The sequence below is a fragment of the Gorilla gorilla genome, chromosome 4 (genome assembly GCF_029281585.2).
Source record: "Gorilla gorilla gorilla isolate KB3781 chromosome 4, NHGRI_mGorGor1-v2.1_pri, whole genome shotgun sequence".
Taxonomy (NCBI): Eukaryota; Metazoa; Chordata; class Mammalia; order Primates; family Hominidae; genus Gorilla; species Gorilla gorilla.
Genome location: NC_073228.2, coordinates 81,789,627 through 81,808,693, shown reverse-complemented (window position 1 = coordinate 81,808,693; position 19,067 = coordinate 81,789,627). Strand labels below are relative to the sequence as shown.

Genomic DNA, 19,067 nt, shown 5'->3' with positions numbered 1-19,067 from the left:
CCCCATTTCACAAAGAGAAAACTGAGAAGGTGACTTGACCAGTTCTCCCAGGACCTAACTAAGTTCTTCTTCCTTTAGAACCAGCATGGGAGGCCGGGCGTGGTGGCTCACGCCTGTAATCCCAGCACTTTGGGAGGCTGAGGCAGGCAGATCACCTGAGGTCAGGGGTTCGAGATCAGCCTGACCAACATGGAGAAACCTCGTCTACTAAAAATACAAAAATTAGCCGGGTGTAGGGGCACACACCTGTAATCCCAGCTACTCGGGAGGCTGAGGCAGAAGAATTGCTTGAACTCGGAAGGCAGAGGTTGCAGTGAGCCGAGATCTCACCACTGCACTCCAGCCTGGGGAACAAGAGCGAAACTCCAACTCAAAAAAAAAAAAAAAAAAAGCATGGAGATGGTGGACTCTCAACTTTGAACATCTCTGAAGGTTCATTCTGAGTGGAGGTGGGAGCAGGCAGGGGGGTCTTAGAGCCATTTCCAGTATTTCGAAATAGCCCGGGGAAAAAGCATATACAGCTCACAGAAACCAAAAGCCATCTTTTCCTCCTCCTCCTTCCTTCTCCTCCCCTTCTCTTCCCTGTCTTCCTCATCTCTCTTCTTTTTCCCTTCTTCTCCTCTTCTGCCTCCTCTTCCTCATCCTTCTTTTCCTCCTCCATTTCTTCCTCCTCCTCCTTCCCAGTTAGCAGAAGCCAGGTTGTAAGGTCACCATCCATTCCCATGCACATCCCTCAGGTCTCAGGCTGCAGCCTTATCGGGGCACACACCCTGTCTCTGCACGCTGGAATCCTCTCCTGCCCCTACCCCACTGGTGAGCTCAACTCATAGCCCCCAGCCCAAGTTTGCAGTCAGTGTTTGCTTGAAAGACTGGATGAGAAAGGCCGGGCTCTGTGGCTCACGCCTGTAATCCCAGCACTTTGGGAGGCCGAGGCGGGCGGATCAGGAGGTCAGGAGATCGAGACCATCCTGGCTAACAGGGTGAAACCCTGTCTCTACTAAAAATACAAAAAAATTAGCCAGGCGTGGTGGTGGGCACCTGTAGTGCCAGCTACTCTGGAGGCTGAGGCAGGAGAATGACGTGAACCCAGGAGGTGGAGCTTGCAGTGAGCCGAGATGGTGCCACTGCACTCCAGCCTGGGTGGCAGTGCCAGACTCTGTCTCAAAAAAACCAAAAAAACAAAAACAAAAACAAAACTTGATAAGAAATTCCTCCTATCTGCCAAGCTTTTACTGTTCCTTCTCTTTCAGTCACATCTACAGGTTTTCTTGGTGAAATTGTAAAGGGCAAGAACGAGGAGCCCACTCATCGCCCCAACCCTGCTCCTTCACTCCTGCACAGACCCCTCCCCACCAAGGAGGAAAAGAGGGAGTTGGCTCACGCCAACAGGAATTGGCCCCTAAAATTTTTGTTGTCTCGATCCAGGTGTAGGCCTTGTCCAGCACAGCACTCCTTAACATAAGAAATGGCAATATTAATAAGGGCAGCAGCTCAGGGGGTTGTCTTTACTAACGTGCTCAATACCATACTAGGCACCTGCCATGCATATGCTGCTCACAATGATTCTGTGAGTAAGCAACAGCATCCTTATCTTACAGGGGAGGACGCTGGGTGTCCAAGAGCAGAAGTCGTGCCCAAGGTCACACAGCAAGGAGTACCAGACCCATGACTCACAGCCCAGGGTTCCAAGCAGGGCTGCCCTGTGGCTTTCCCCAGGCTCATCCCCAAAGTGGCTCAGAATCTGGTCCACTCCCCCTGCTGGTCCTTGACTTGTCCATTTTAGACGCTCTGGATTGATTCCCCACTTTCTAAGGTGAGAACTTAACTTGGACGTCACTATCTGCATGCATGCAGCTTCCCCTCCCCAGGCCCCCAGTGAAGGAGGGGTGCGTTTTCAGTTGGAGTCAAGATAGACCTGCTGGCTGCCAGCTCTGCTCCAGAATGTCAACTCCTCTGCAGTTTTGTTCTTCCCCTTCTCCTTCCTCTCTCCTAGAAAGCCTGTTTTTGCCTTTGCTCAAGCTGACAATGGTCTAATGGCTCTCACAGTGAGTAAACTCTTTTACAGAAGGAATAATTCCACATCTCCACCTTATTCGTTGACTCAGATGGCTAATTTATTTATGACAATATAAATATTGCCCACAGCTGAGCTGCTGTACATGTCCTATGATTACCTTTCTTTTCCTTTCTTTTTTTTTTTTCTTTCTTTTTTTTGGGGGGGAGGGAGACCAAGTCTCACTCTGTGGCCCAGGCTGGAGTGCAGTGGCACAATCTTAGCTCGCTGCAACCTCTGTCTCCTGGTTTCAAGTGATTCTCCTGCCTCAGCTTCTCAAGTAGCTGAGATTACAGGCATGCACCACCACACCGAGCTAATTTTTGTATTTTCAGTGAAGACAGAGTTTCACCATATTGGCCAGGCTGGTCTCGAACTCCTGACCTCAAATGATCCACCTGCCTTGGTCTCCCAAAGTGACTGGATAACAGGCATGAGCCACCACACCTGGCCTACCTTTCTTTTCTCAGTAATGTCCTTTGTTTCCCTAGAGTTGGTAACTCCTCTGTTTTCCATGCAGGTAATTCATCTCCAGCTCTGGGACAAACCCACCCTGTCAGTTGGTCAGACATCCTCACTTATCACTTCTGTATTTTCGCTGGTGACATTTACCCTTCTTCCATTTTAGCTGGGACAGAGTACCCTCTAGACCTCCAAGCAGCTGTCACTGGGGAAGTCCTTCACCATCATGCTGAGAATGTCCATCTTCCCCTCTGCTGAGAGGGGTCCTGTTCTTCACTACCCGTGGTTTTTTTGGCCACTCCCCAGATTCAGTGGAGCAAGCCCTCCAGTAGCTTCCAAGATCTTGCATGTCTGAGAACGTCTTTATTCTACCTCGCACTTGATAGATAACAATGTTCTAGACTGAAAATAACTTTCTATCATAAACTTTAAGGCATTGCTCCATTTTCTGCTTACTTTCTGCTTTCTACTTCCACTTTTTGCTGGTAAAATATATATAATGAAACTTTTATCATTTTAATCATTATGACACATTCAATTAAGTGGCATTACGTACATGCACAAGCACCACTATCTATATCCAAAACTTTTTTATGGCCCCAGAAAGAAATTCTGTACCCCATTAATCAATAACGGCTGCCTGTGCTAACCTCTATTTTACTCTCTAACTCTGTGAATTTGCCTCTTCTACTTCCCTCAGGTAAGGGAAATTGTACAATATTTGTCTCTATATGACTGTCTTATTTCACTTAGCATAATATCTTCAAAGTTTATTCACATTGTAGCATGTATAAGTATTCCATTCATTTTAATAACATCATAGTATCCTGCGTACCTGTAACATATTTTCTTTGTCCATTCATGTGCTGATAAACGATTGGGCTGTTTCCACCTTTGGCTATTGTGAATATGCTGTTCTGAATGTTGGGGCACAAGTATCTGTTCACATCCCTGTTTCAGTTCTTTTGGATGTTTACTTAGGAGTGGAATTACTGGGTCTTGTGGTAGTTTTATGTTTGTCTTTTTGAGGATCTGCCAGACTTTTCCACAGCTGTTGCTCTGTTATACATTCCCATGAGCAGTGCCTTCACATCCACTTGCTTCAGATCTCTAACGCTGCTTATTTTCCATTTTTAATAATAGCCATCCTAATGGGTGTGAAATGATATCTCATTGTGGTTTTAATTTGCATTTCCCTAATGACTAATGATGTTGAGCATCTTTTCTTGTGCTTGTTGACCACTTGAATGTTTTATTTGGAGAAATGCTGATTCAAGCCTTTTGCTCAGTTTTGACTTGAGTTGTTTGGTTTTTTGTTGTTGAGTTTTAGGAGTTCTTTATATATTCTGGATATTAATCCCATATTAGGTATATGATTTGAAGATATTTTCTCCCATTCTGTGAGTTGTCTTTCTACTCTCTCAATAGTGTCCTTTGGTCCACAAAAGTTTTAAATTTTGATGAAGTCCAATTTATCTAATTTTTTCCTTTCGTTGCCTATGCCTTTGGTGCTGTATCCAAGATATCATTGTCAAATTTAGTGCATGGAGATTTTCCCCTATGTTTTCTTCCAAAAGTTTTATAGTTTTAGCCCTTAGTCCATTTTGAGTTAATTTTTGTATGTGGCATTAGGTAAGCATTCAATTTCATTCTCTTGCATGTGAATATCCAATTTTTCCAGCATCATTTATGGAAGAGACTGTCCTTTTCCCCATTGAATGGAATTGTTAGGGTTTTCTACATATAAGATCGGGTTATCTGTGAACAGAGACAATCTTATGCTCTCCTTCCCACTGTGGATACTTCTATTTCTTTTTCTTGTCTAAGTGCTCTGGCTAGTTCTCCTGGTGCTATGTTGAAGAGAAGTGGCAAATGTGTGTATCCTGGCCTTGTTCTGATCTTAGGGGAAAGCTTTCACTTTCACCATTGAGAATGTGGGATTCTCAAATATGGCCTTTATCATGATAGGAAAGTTACTTTCTATTCCTAGCTTCTCGAGTGTTTTTATCATTAAAAAAAGTTGGATTTAGTCAAGTGCTTTTTCTGCATCAATTGAGATGACCATTAAGTTTTATTATTCATTCCTTTAGTGTGGAACTACCATTGCACTCCAAAAATAAATCCCACTTGGTTATGGTGAATAAACTTTTCATGTGCCATTGGGTTCAATTTGCATACATAAGACATATTGGTGTGTAATTTTCTCTCCTTGTGACATCTTTATTGTGATTTTGTATTAGTGTAATGCTGACTTCATGAATGAGTTAGGAAGTGTTCTTTCCTCTTTGATTTTTGGGAAGAGTTTCAGAAGAATTGGTGTTCATTCTTTTTTAAATGTTTTGGTAGAATTCACTAGTAAAGCAATCTTGTCCTGAGCTTGTCACTGTTAGGTTTCTGATTACTGATTCAGTCTCGTTATAGGAGTATTCAAATTTTCTGTTCATTCATCAGTTTTGGTAGATTGTGTATTTCTAAGAATATGTCCATTTTTATCTAGGTTATCCAATTTGTTGGTGTACCATTGTTTATAGTATTCTTTTATAATCCTTTTTATTTCTGTAAAATAAGTAAATAAGTAATAAAGTTCTTAATGTCATTTCTGATTTTAATAATATGAGTCATCTCTCTTTTTCATAGTCAGTCTACCTAAAGGTTTGTCAATTTTGTTGATCTTTTCAAAGAGGAGCTTTTGGTTTTGTTGATTTTCTCTATTGTTTTTTCATTCTCTGTGTTATTGATCTCTGCTCTAGTCTTCATTATTTCTTTCCTTCTGCTATTTTTGGATTTGGTTTGTTCTTCTATTTTTATTTCCTCAAGGTATATAATTAGGTTATGATTTAGTTATGATCAGGTTATGATTCTTCTTTTTCAGTGTATGTATTTACATGAATTTCCCTCTTTGCATTGCTTTTGTTGTATTTCATAACTTTTGGTATGTTGTATTTTCATTTTCATTTGTCTCAAGATATTTTATAATTTCCCCTGTCATTTCTTCTTCGACCAATTTGTTGTTGAAGAGTGTGTTGTTTAATTTACACATATTTGTGAATTTTCCAATTTTCCTTCTGTTATTGATCTGTAGTTTTATACCATTATGATCAGAAAAGAAACTTTGAATAATTTTAATTTTAAAAAATTAAAAAATTTTAAAGTTTAGCCTTGTTTTGTGGCTGAACATAAGGTCTATCCTGGAGAATGTTCCATGTGCACTTGAAAAGAATGTGTATTCTGCTGTTGTTGCATTGAGCGTTGTCTATATGTCTGTGATGTCTAATTGGTTTATAGTGTTCTTGATGTCCTCTATTTTCTTATTTATCTGTCTGGTAGTTCTGTCTTATTATTGAAAGTGAGGTACTGAAATATCCCAATATTATTGTAGGACTATCTATTACTCCCTTCAACTCTGTCAATTTTTGTTTCATATATTTTGGAACCCTGTCATTAGGTGTGTATACATTTATAATTGTTACATCTTTATGCTGTATCCCCTTTATTAATATATATTGTCCTTCTTTGTCTTTTGTAATCTTTTTGTGATTTAAAGTCTGCTTTGTCTGACAACAGTATAGCTGCCCCGGCTCTCTTTTGCTTACTATTTGCATAAAATACCTTTTCCATTCTTTTACTTTCAACTTCTATTTTACCACTATTTTACTCATTGCCTATTAAATCATATAGGAAAAAATTGGAGTTACAAACCACGCAAAAAGTAAAATAATTCTGGCTTTGTATTTTTTTTAATCTAAAGTAAGTCTCTTATACACTGAATATACATGAAGCCTGTGGGTTTTTAAATCCAATCTGCCAATTTTTTTTTACTAGCAGAGTTTAGTTCATTTACATTTAATATGATTACTGATAAAGATTTACTTCAGCCATTTATATATTTGTTTTATGTATGTCTTACATGTTTTTGTTTCTTCAATTACTTCATTTTTGTATTTTGTTCATTTTTTTTGTAGTGGGCCACTTTGAGTCCCCTTTTCTTTCTTTTTCTATACATATTTTAGTTATTTTCTTGGGGATTACAATTAATATCTTAAACTTATGACGTCCTAGTTTGAATAATATCAACTTAGTTTTGGTAGGTCATAAGAGCTTTGCTCCTGTATGTCCCTGCCTTTCCCTTTATATTGTGATTATCACATATTGCATCTTTGTACACTCTATGACCACTAACATAGGTTTGCAATCACTGTTTAACTCATTGCCTATTAAATCATATAGAAAAAAATAGGAGTTACAAACCATGCAAAATGTAAAATAATTCTGGCTTTTATAGTTACTTATTTAGTTACCTTTATATTTACTTCACTTTTTCTTATGGCTTCAAGGTACCGTCTAGAGTACTTTTATTTCAGCATGAAAGACTCACTTTAGGATTTCTTGTAGGGCAAGTTTACTGATAATGCACTGCTCAGATTTTGTTTATCTGGAAAAGTCATAATTTCTCCTTCATTATTGAAAGGTGATTTAAAATTATATACAATTCCTGGTTGACAGCTTACTGTTTTCTTTTAGGACTTTAAATATATCATTCCACTACCTTCTGGCTGCCATGGTTTCTTAGGAGAAATCAGCTGTTACCGTATCGATGATCCTTTGTACACAAGAAGTTGCTTCTCTCTTGCTGCTTTCACAATTCTCTCTGGCCTTGGGTTTCCTTGATTTTATTGTAATATGTCTTGGTGTGGGCTTCTTTGAGGTTTTCCTGCATCAAATTTATTGAGACTCCTGAATGAGTATATTCACGTCTTCTCAGATTTGGGAAGTTTGGGGCCATTATTCCTTCAAATACTTTTTTCTGCCATTTTGTCCCTTCTCCTTCTGTAACTTCTATGAGCATACATTAGTACATTTGGCTCTGTTCAATTTTCCTCAATCTTTTTTCATTTTTGCTACACAGACTATTATTTCAATTGTTTTAAGTTTGCCAATTGCCTCTTCTGCTTGCTTAAATTTGCGATAGTTCCCTTCCATTAAGGTTCGTATTTCACTTTTTGAACTTTTTCATTCCAGAACTTCTGTATGGTTCTTTAAAAAAAAAAAAAAGACTACTTTTAGAGCATTTTTAGGCTCACAGAAAAATTTAGCAAAAGTACAGAGAGTTCCCACATCCCTGTCCACATCCCCCGCACAGCCTCCTCAACTATCAACATCCTAAACCAGACGGTGCATTTGTTACAATCAGTGAACCTACACTGACACGTCATTATCATTTAAAATCCGACGTTTACATTAGGGTTCACTCTCAGTGTTGTACATGGCTTTGAACAAATGTACGCGGACATGTGTCCACCATTGGAGTATCTTGCAGAGTAGCTTCACTGCCTTAAAAATCCTCTGTGCTCCACCTACTCATCCCTCCCATCCTCCAACCCCTGGGAATCACTGATTTTTTTACTGTCTCCATAGTTTTTGACTTTTCCAGAATGTCATGGAGTTGAAATCATATAGTAGACTTTTTAGCTTTGTTTCTGTCACTTAGTAATATGCATTTGAGGTTACTGCATGTCTGTTAATGCCTTGATAGCTCATTTTTCAGTATTGAATAACAGTCCATTGTTTGAATATACCACACTTTATTTATACATTTACCTACTGAAGGACATTTTGGTTGCTTCCAAGTTTTGGTTCCTTTTTTTACCACTTCTTTCCCTTTACCATGTGCTCATTGTGTTCACACAACATTTTCCTGACTTCCTTTAGTTCTTTGTCGGTTTCCTTAAGCTCATTGAACACGCTTAACACAAATCTTGATTTCACACCTTTGACTAGTAATCCCAATGTATAGACGTCCCTGGAAATGGTTTCTGTCATAGTCTGTATTTCCTGTAAATGTGGCAAAACTGCTGCTTTGTATGCTTTGTAATATTTTTTTGAGACCTGGACATTTTGAGTGTTATGTTGTGGTGACTGGAAATATAACCTTACCACTCCTCAAGGATTGCTGAAACTTGCCTGTTAAGGGCTGAAGCCATCCGTTTGTGACTTTTCCAAACTTTTAGTTTTAAGCTATGTATTTTTCCAACTTTAATTTGTATTTTTGCACAGTATGTATTCCTTGTTGTGTGTAGTCACTGAAGTTTCTGTTCTTTTATCTCTGCAGTCAACCAGTGACCCAACAAAGATTTCCTTAAGTGCTTGGCTCCCAGACCAGAGAAGGATACTGTCTCTTGAAATCCCGTGGAAGCCACTTCAGCCCTTGAGGGTTGAAACAATGTCCTTTGTGCTGGCCCCTCAGTGGTCACAGGTAGCCATCAGCAATCAGAACCCACAACCTCAATATTTGGAGGACAAGGGTCCTTCTTGCTTATCCTGGCTCTAGCAAGTGGCACTGCCATGGAATAGTAGCCACTACCATGTGATAGGCTGAAATTCCTAAAATTTACCATCAAGCTCTCCCCTGGACAACTCCAGAGTTCCCAAATAGTGACTTCAGACAGTGGCTGGCAGCTCTGTAGTCATTTAGCAGGAGGCACAGATTCCCAGAGCTTGCCACTTTAGTGCTTTCCTCCATGTCACTCCTCACATCCCAGGATTGCTTTTGAGATGTCTTGACTTCGTAAATATGATGATGTACCCTAGTTTGTGAGACGACTGTATTGCACTGATACTTGATTGACTCCTTCAGTCTGGAGCCAATGTCCTTCCAATCATTAGTCAACCTTCGGAGCTCCTGAAATGATTCCATAATCTCATATCTTTTGTCTCTTATTTTCTAGACAATTTATTCGATTACATCTTCCAGCCCTTCTACTGATGTTTTTATTCTGGCTATAAATTATAATTCTAACAATTCTCATTTGTTCTACGAACGTCCTTTACAATAGTCTGCTGTTTTGTTTCTTAGATACACAATCCTCTCTTATATTTCTGGGGATCTCAGCTGTTGCTGCTCTTGTTTTAAAATGCTTTTCTGTTTCCCGCGTGTCTTCGTTGGCACCAGGTGTCTGCCTTCTGTTTGGTTTGAGTTTGCTTTCCTGCTAGAGGCTGTGCTCCCATATCAGGTGACCCTTGGCCATTGGTTCACAAGTCAGACTGAGGCACTGACAGCTGCCTGGAAGTTCTGGGTAAGCAGATGGGCTCACTGACGTAGAAGCTTTGCCCCAGTGGGATCAGGCAGGGACTTGGACATTTTCTGGAGAGAATCTCCCGCTGTCAGTGCCTCTGGGTCTTTTCCTTTGGGTCTGTTTTCCCAGAGCAGAGACTTCTGATTTCCTGCCAATTGCAGGGTAGGGAGGGAGGCATCTTTAAAAACCTGGTTGCCACACTCCTTAGATAGAAAGTGGGGTGGGTAAGGAGAGGGCAGACTGACTGTCCAGGAGGAAGATTATCACAATTCCCCTGTTGCCAGGAAGGACCACGTTTCTACCCTCAGCTGTGTCCAAGGAGACCCCACTCTTATGCCTGGGTGGGTGAGGGACTGGCACCTGCCTTGGAATGGGGATGTGCTGGGGTCACACCCTCTTTATGTAAGTTTCCAACCAATCCTCTTACAGAGCTTCACGCCTTCTGCCCAGCCCCTGCTGTCAGAGATAGGTGGTGCCTCCAAATCTGGAGACTTCCTTGAGTTCTGTGACTCAGAACAACTTCCTTCCCATGTAGGCATCAATGATGAGAGATTCTCAAAGGCAGTCAGGCACTCTGGCTCCTCCATCTCCCAGAATGTTAGAGACATGTGTTCTTTGCTGTAGAAACCTCTGCCATTCCCTTGATCTCTGAAGACAGATGGACTTGACTGTCAGCTTAGCATGGTTTCAGGAGGGAAGGAAGATAAACCCCTGTGTTTAAGCTGCGGTGTTAAATGAGAGGCCCCTGGTCTTTTTTCTTTTCCTTTTTTAGAGACTGGGTCTCACTCTGTTATCCAGGCTGGAGTGCAGTGATGTGGTCATAGCTCACCTCAGCCTTGAACTCTCAGGCTCAAGCGATCCTCCTGTCTCAGCCTCCTGAATAGCTGGGACTATAGCACGTGGCTAATTTTTAAAATCCTTTTATAGAGACAGGATCTCACTATGTTTCTCAGGCTGATCTTGAACTCCTGGCCTCAAGAAATCCTCCCACCTCTACCTCCCAAAATGTTCGGATTACAGGCATGAGCCATGGTGCCCAGCCACCTCTGGTCTTCCCTCAGCTTGCTTTCGTTAAAGAACAAACACATGCCACTGGGCGTGGTGGCTCATGCCTATAATCCGAGCACTTTGGGAGGCCGACGCGGGCGGATCACGAGGTCAGGAGTTTGAGACCAGACTGGCCAACGTAGTGAAACCCGCTCTCTACTAAAAATACAAAAATTAGCCAGACATGGTAGCATGCACTTGTAATCCCAGCTACTTGGGAGGCTGCAGGAGAACTGCTTGAACCCGGGAGGTGGAGGTTGCAGTGAGCCAAGATCACACCCACTGCACTCCAGCCTGGGCAACAGAGAAAGACTCCATCTAAAAAAAAAAAAAAAAGAACAAACATATGCCTTGCAAAATGCTTTTAAGCATTTTTAAGGAGAAGTTATTGGGGGAAGCAAATGTCATGCAGTCAGAAGAGGATGGAGAAGGTGATGCATGCACACAGTGGAAGACTCACAGTAACACAAAACCAGACATGCAGAGAGCGTCCACATGGATGAGTCTCGGGCACCACGTGGAGGAACAAAACCAGACACGGAAGTACCAGAAGGGGCAATATTAGCCTATGAGGGTAACAACAGAACAGTAGCTGCCTCTAGGCATGGGCATTGGGTGTCGGGGGACCCCAGGGAGGCTTCAGGGGTGAGGAAATGTCCTACATCTCAATGTGGGCTGTAATGACACAGGTGCATACATACATCAAATTTCACCAAGCTGTATTCTTCAGCTTTTTGTGCACCTTACACACATCATTGTGGTTGTTTTATACTTCAGTAAAAAAAGAAAATGGAAAGGAAATTGACATTTCTTGGTTCTTGCTGTGTGCTGGGCACTGACTAGGTCTGCACTTAAAGAAACCATTCACTTAATGAGCAGGTGCTATGTCCTAAGTACTATCTAGGTTCTGAGGACTCAGCAATTAATAAGAAAAATTAGGCACAGTCCCTGCCAGATGGTGCTCACAGTTAGTGTAGGAGCCAGCATCAAATAACCACACGCACAGAAGGAAACTGACCACAGCAACAAGTAAAGGGCAGCGCAAGTGTGTAGAAGAAGGACCGTGTCCTAGTCTAGGGGTTGAGTCAGAAAGGCTTCCCTTGGAGATCAGGTTTAGACAGAGGTCTCAGTCTGAGAAGGAATAAACAGCTGAGGGGCAGGGGCTGGGGAGAAGGGCACGTCATGCGAGGGAACAGCATGTGCAAAGACCCTGTGGCAGGGAGAGGCGTGGCACGTTAAGGAGGGCAGGGAACAGGGCCCAGTAGGGCACTGCTGATGTGAGAGAGCAGGGGGCCTGAAAACAACCATGTGCAGATGGGGAAACTGAGGCTGGAGAGGGGAGGTGGCTGACCCAGGCCCCTAGCAAGTGCAGTGGGGGCTAGAAGCCAACTTTGTCTGCCCTCTCTGCTCCTCAGACAGAAAGGCTGTCTGTGCGAATGTGGGCAGGAGAGGCCGTCTTGGTTCCCATCAGGGACAAGAGGCCGGGCTGTGGCCGCCTGCCAGCTGCCCTCACTCTCCTGGTCTCTCAGTTCCACAGGGCCTGTGGACAGGGGTGGCTATGAGATCCTGCCCCGAAGAGCAGTACTGGGATCCTCTGCTGGGTACCTGCATGTCCTGCAAAACCATTTGCCACCATCAGAGCCAGCGCACCTGTGCAGCCTTCTGCAGTGAGTTCTGGGACCTGAGCCGAGGGGACAGTGTGATCACCCTCCTCCATTCTCCCTAGAGCACCCTCTGGCCCCACAGTCAGGTGGCTGAGGAAAGGGTGGCAGGAGGAGATGTACAGTGTGGCACCTCTTACCCCTCCACCTTTCTGCTTTGGTCACACAACCTCCTTTCAGTGTCTCAAACACAGTCCATTCTTTCCTGCCTCAGTTCCTTTGCACATGCTATTCCCGCTGCCTGGAATGCATTCCCTCTATCATCTTCCCTCAGCTCCCTCCTACTCAACCTTCAGGTCTCAGCCCAAACGTCAGGGGTCTCCTCTGACCACCCAGTAGAACTAGGCCCTCCCTTGTCACTGTGTGTTGTTACATTCTTTTGAAACTTTTTATTACAGAACTTATCACACATGTACATAGAGAGGACAGCACAATGACGCCCTCTGCACCCATCACCAGCTTCACAAATTGTTTAAATTCTGCCTTGTACTTTCCCAACCAATTTTTTTGACTTGTGTATTTTATTTTATTTATTTTATTTTTTATTTTTATTTTTATTTTTGAGATGAAGTTTCGCTCTTGTTGCTCAGGCTGGAGTGCAATGGTGCGATCTTGGCTCACCGCAACCTCCACCACCCGGGTTCAAGTGATTCTCCCTCCTCAGCCTCCCGAGTAGCTGGGATTACAGGCATGTGCCACCACACCCGGCTAATTTTGTATTTTTAGTAGAGATGGGGTTTCTGCATGTTGGTCAGGCTGGTCTTGAACTCCTGACCTTAGGTGATCCACCCACCTCGGCCTCCCAAAGTGCTGGGATTACAGGCGTGAGCCACTGCGCCCAGCCTGCCTTGTGTATTTTAAAGCACAGCCAAGATCTCATATAATTTTACCTGCAGATACTGGACCACGAAGACCTGTGAAACATAGTCCAAATATCCTATCACTGCCAGCAATAATTTATTAACATCATCTAATACTCAGGCCATATCCAGTTTTCCCTGATTGTCTTGAAAATTATTCGTTGCTTGCTGTTCTTTTTCATAACCTGTTCTTTTCCTTGATAGAACTTACCACAATTTGCTGTTTTGTTCTTTCGTGTGTATGTGTTTTATGTCTGACTCAACCACTAGACTGGGAGCTCCCTGGCAGGGGAACCATGTCTGACTTGAGCCTAGCACAGTGCCTGACACATAGTAAGTCCTTCATGAATGCTTATGGAGGGGAACTCAGAGAGGCTGAGTGACTCACCCAAGATCACCCAGTTTAAAAGTGGAGATGTCACAGCGACATCCTGGTTTGAACCCAGGACTCCGACTCCTAAATCATGACCTGAACCACTACCCATTAATGAATTAGAACATTCATTGGTTCATCCCACAAACATAGATGGAGTGCTCCAGCCCCATGGAAATAGGAATCTGCTGTGGCCCTTCAAAGACAGTGTCATCTAATGGGAGAAATGACTATGTGTCAAGGTAGAAAGCCACAGTTGGGAGAGACCCCCTTCAGCTAAAGGGCTGGGGAGCAGGGAGGTGTCCCTAGAGGAAGCACCATCAGAGGCAGATTGTTAAGAGGTCACAGAATGCGGAAATCAGACGGGCACCTGGAAGAAAGGGCACTATGAGCAGAGGCTCAGAGGTGGGAAACACAGTGGGGAGGACTGAGTCCCAGGCGGGGGAGGGGAGGGGTGTGAGGTCAGGCAGGGAGGGGTGTGAGGTCAGGCAGGGAGGGGTGTGAGGTCAGGCAGGGAGGGTCAGTGGGCTGGGGCACTCAGGCACCACCTGCAACAGCACCACCTGCAACAGGGGAGGAGGTCACAGAAAGCCCCAAGGACACCAATGCTGGGCTAACCCTGTGTGATGCAGAGCGGAGGTGTCAGTTTCTGTGCGGTTCAGGGGCGCCCTGGGGATAGGGCAGGGCCAGAGCAGGGGAGGTCACTGGCCCTATGTGGGCCATCTGAGTTTTCCCTAAGGTCCCAATTCCATGATCTTTTAGTTCCTTCCTTTACTCTGTCAAAGACACAAGAACGGATCTGTTTGCTTTGTGAAGAGGCTCAAATGAATATTCTACTTAAGCCTTCCATTAAGTGAGCATTTAGTATGTGCCAGGCACTGCGCTGGGCCCTACAACTCTGCCAACAACCCTACGAAGAAGTCAGTACTGTTATTTTCCCTATGTTGGAAATGAGGAAACTGAGGCATGGAGAGGCTAAGACCACACTGCCTGCAAGTGGTACAGCCAGGGATGGCCCCAACTGAAATTTGGTTCTGAAATTTGGGTTCTTATTCACTATCCTGCACTGTCTCCGAAATGTGTCCCTAAAATATATGTGTGAGCCACATATATTTTATTTATACATATTTATTTATTTATTCATATTTACGAAGTCAGGACATCTCAAAAGCCATACCTTATTCTAAAGACAAAGGAAACTTGCCTTTTTCACGTAAAAACTTCCATATAGAAATATTCGGAGGCTAGACCAGATGCGGTGGTTCATGCCACCTGTAATCCCAGCACTTTGGGAGGCCGAGGCAGGCAGATCACCTGAGGTCAGGAGTTCACGACCAGCCTGGCCAACATGGCAAAAGTCCATCTCTACTAAAAATACAAAAATTAGCCGGGTGTTGTGGTGGTCGCCTGTAATCCCAGCTACTCGGGAGGCTGAGGCAGGAGAATTGCTTGAACCTGGGAGGCAGAGGTTGCAGTGAGCCGAGATCATGCCATTGCACTCCAGCCTGGGTGACAGGAGCGAAACTCCTTCTCAAAAAAAAAAAAAAAAAAAAATTAGAAAGAAATATTCTGAGACTTTAGATAATTGATTGTTCCAAATAGATTTCTTTATGCATTCAAAGTTGGGTCCACTGTGCTCTCTTAAGGCAAGTGTGATTTGGCTTTAGTTTCCTTGGCTTCTGTGCCTTGGCACTGATACTTGTGTAAGCTGCTGTAATTCTCATCTAGTATTAAGACAGAAGAAACACTATTCATGTGAACTTTTCCACCTTCCTTCTAGCCCCCTCCCCCAGCTTGTCAAAGAGGATTCTGGCTTTTCCCCTTCTTTCCTTATGCTGATTTGAAATATATGTCTCCTTGATGAGGCTTGAAAAATGCAAGTAAAAGTCTTATGTAACAATGTAATCCAGATCTAAATTTTAAATGATAACTGAAAATCTTCATATGTTTGGAAACTAAGAAATGCACTTGTGAATAACCCATAGGTCAAAGAAAAAATAATAATGAAAAATAAGTGCATTTTGATCTAGGTAGAGGAAAAATACTATACGTCAAAATGCAATGCAGCTAAAATAGTACTTAGAGGACAATGCATAGTCTTCAATGTGTATATTTTAAAAGTACTTGGCTTACTCTGGAATTGCCTTCTGGAATTTTACTGAATTTTTTTTTTTAACTTTGATGTCCTTTGTGGTCAAACCCAGAGTTCCTGCTAGTCTGTGTCACCCAGCAGTATCATGAATTTCTCTCTCCCAGGGTCACTCAGCTGCCGCAAGGAGCAAGGCAAGTTCTATGACCATCTCCTGAGGGACTGCATCAGCTGTGCCTCCATCTGTGGACAGCACCCTAAGCAATGTGCATACTTCTGTGAGAACAAGCTCAGGAGCCCAGTGAACCTTCCACCAGAGCTCAGGAGACAGCAGAGTGGAGAAGTTGAAAACAATTCAGACAACTCGGGAAGGTACCAAGGATTGGAGCACAGAGGCCCAGAAGCAAGTCCAGGTAAGCCACCCAAGGCAAACCTGCATGGTGTCACGCAGGGTGAGAAAGCATGGGAGGCCTGATGCCAGGCCTAGAACAGGAGAGTCCACAATGCATGAAGCCCAGAGTCCAAGCAAATGGCCAGAAGCCAGGGAGATCATCCCAGGATGAAAAAAACAATGTAGGCAACATTTCCAGAAGTCTGTGGACAAGAAGAAAGCAGAAGAAAGGACCTGCCATGTGAGGAAGAGCCTTGCACTAGAGGCTGCCGAGGCTGTGCCAGTCATTGAAGCACAGGCACAAGTAAGCAGACCCACCTGTGTGAGCACCTGAGCAGCAGCCACCACCTGCCCTCCACCAGTGCTGCAGACTCCATTTATTTCTATTATTATTTTATTTATAATTTCAACTTTTATTTTAGATCCGGGGGTACATGTGTAGGTTTGTTACATGGGTATGTTGCTTGATGCTAAGGTTTGAGGTACAAATGGTCTTGTCACCCAGGTGGTGACAATAGCACCCAATAGGTAGTTTTTCAGCCCTTGCCCTCTCTCTCTGCCTCCCCCTTCTAGTAGGCCCCAGTGTCTGTTGTTCCTGTCTTTATGTCCATCTGTATTCAACACTTAGCATTTCACTTATAAGTGAGAACATGTGGTATTTTCTGTTTCTGCATTAATTCACTTAGGATAACGGCCTCCAGTTGCATCCATGTCGCTGCAAAAAACATATTTTTTTTTTATGGCTGTGTAGTATTTTATTGTGTATATTTACCACATTTTCTTTATCCAACCATTGACGGGCACCCAGATTGATTCCATGTCTTTGCTATTGTGAATTGTGCTGTGATGAACATACGTGTGTATGTGTCTTTTTGGTAGAATGGTTTATTTTCCTTTGGATATATACCCAGTAATGGGATTGCTGTGCTGAACGGTAACTCTGTTTTAAGTCCTCTGAGGAATCTCCAAACTGCTTTCTACAGTGGCTGAACTAATTTACATTCCACCAACAGTGTATAAGCGTTCCCTTTTCTCTGTAGCCTCACCAGCATCTGTTGTTTTTTTACTTTCTAACAATAGCCATTCTTACTGGTGTGAGATGGTCCCTCATTGTGGTTTTGATTTGCATTTCTCTGATGATCAGTGATGTTGAGCATTTTGTCATGTTTGTTGGCTGCTTGCATGTCTTCTTTTGAAAAGTGTCTGTTCATGTCTTTTGCCTACTTTTTAGTGGGGTTATTTGTTGTTTGCTTTTTGAATTGTTTAACTTCCTCATAGATTATGGATATTAGACCTTTGTTGGGTGCATAGTTTGCAAACATTTTCTCCCATTCTGTAGGTTGCCTGTTTACACTGATAGTTTATTTTGCAGTGCAGAAGCTCTTTCATTTAATTAGATCCCACTTGTCAATTTTTGTTTTTGTTGCAATTGCTTTTGAGGACTTAGTCATAAATTCTTCCCCAGGGCCAATGTCCAGGATGGTATTTTCCAGGATTTCTCTAGGATTCTTATAGTTTAGGGTCTTACATTTAAATCTGTAATCCATCTTGCACCTATGTTCCTCAGGGATATCGGCCTGTGGTTTTCTTTTTTTTGTTGTTGTGTCTTTGCCAGGTTTTGGTACCAGAGTGAAGCTGGCTTTCCAGAATGAGTTAAAGGAGACCCTCCTTGATTTTTTGGAATAGTTGCAGTAGAATTGGTACCAGCTCTTCTTTGTGCATCTGCTAGAATCTGGCTGTGAATCCATCAGATTCCATTTAGAGGCAAAAGAGGCTTCCTAAGAAAGAGAAGGGAAAGGTATCACTAAAAAAGTTTATGTAGTTCATTAACAACTGCCAGAGGGAAAAAAATTGTAAAAAGAGAAGGCTCGGCATGGTGACTCATGCCTGTAATCCTAGCACTTTGGGAGGCAGAGGCAGGCGGATCACTTGTGGTTCGGAGTTCAAGATCAGCCGGATCAACAAGGGGAAACCCCATCTCTACCAAAGATACAAAAATTAGCTGGATCTGGTGGTGCACACCTGTAGTCCCAGCTACTTGGGAGGCTGAGGCAGGAGAATTGTTTGAACCCAAGAGGTGAAGGTTGCAGTGAGCCAAGATCGTGCCACTGTACTCCAGCCTGAGGGACACAGTGAGACTGTGTCTCAAAAAAATAAAATAAAATAAAATAAAAATAAAAAGAATAAAAAATAAGTAAAGAAAATGAAAAAACTTATGGCTGGAGATGGCCACTTTGGACATGGGAAGAAGGGTCCTGTTGAGCTGGGCATCTGGTAAGTGCCAGGCATCAGAAATGATCTCATTAATCCTATCCCAGCAAACACCTCTTTTTGCACCTGCCCTGCTCTGTGGCATCAGAAAGGACAGAAGAGGGATGCCGTGTGGATCCATAAACACTAGCGATGGCATCTGCCCTGCTCTCGGCCTGTCCTGCTCTTCTCAGGGCTGATTGGTTCCTTTCCTTTGCAGTGACTTTCCTGTGATAACATCATTTCCATGAGGCCAGGTCCCAGGGCTAAGGTCCCATGGGCAGGGCCTGTGTGCCTGATGATGGAGGTTGCCCAGCACCCCGTTGTCCCTGCTTAGCCTGGCATCTCCTGCTCTCCTGTCAGTTAGCTGCTGCTGCCTAACAAGCCATCCCTAAATGGGGAGGTGTGTGCTTTCTCCCGAGTCAGGGGTTTGGCTGGGCTCTGTGCCAGGCTGGCTCTGCTCCATGTGCCTCTCATCCTCCTCCTGGGACAAGTGGGCTGGCCAGGTGCGTCCATCTCATGACGATACAGGAGTGCAGCAGACAGTAGCACGCAGTCCTCTCGCCACCTAGGCTGGTAACTTACACTTCATCACCGCCGCTGCATTTCTTTCCATTCACAGTGCCAGCAGATTCAGGGGAGGGGAAACAGACGCCACCTCTTGGTGGAAGGAGCAAGCTGGGGGAGGGGGGAAACCTGTAGCCATGGTGAATTCAAGGCCATTTTTAATCTAGCACAGCCTCTCCTGAGGGGAAGAAGTGCAGATTCACATGGAGGGGGTGTGGATACAGAGGGGCTGAAGAGCCCA

General features: G+C 43.5%; 1 protein-coding gene across 2 annotated transcripts in view; it reads left to right on the top strand.

The window, feature by feature from the left end:
- Positions 1-19,067, top strand: part of TNFRSF13B (TNF receptor superfamily member 13B) — a 33,318-nt gene that overhangs the window by 7,495 nt on the left and 6,756 nt on the right. The window contains exons 2-3 of one of the 2 annotated variants that reach the window (XM_004042197.3): positions 12,165-12,302; positions 15,786-16,031. In XM_004042197.3, the coding sequence (XP_004042245.1) occupies positions 12,165-12,302; positions 15,786-16,031 (384 nt within the window). The remainder of the gene's footprint in view (positions 1-12,164; positions 12,303-15,785; positions 16,032-19,067) is intronic. The other variant, XM_055385996.2, reaches the window with a different exon arrangement.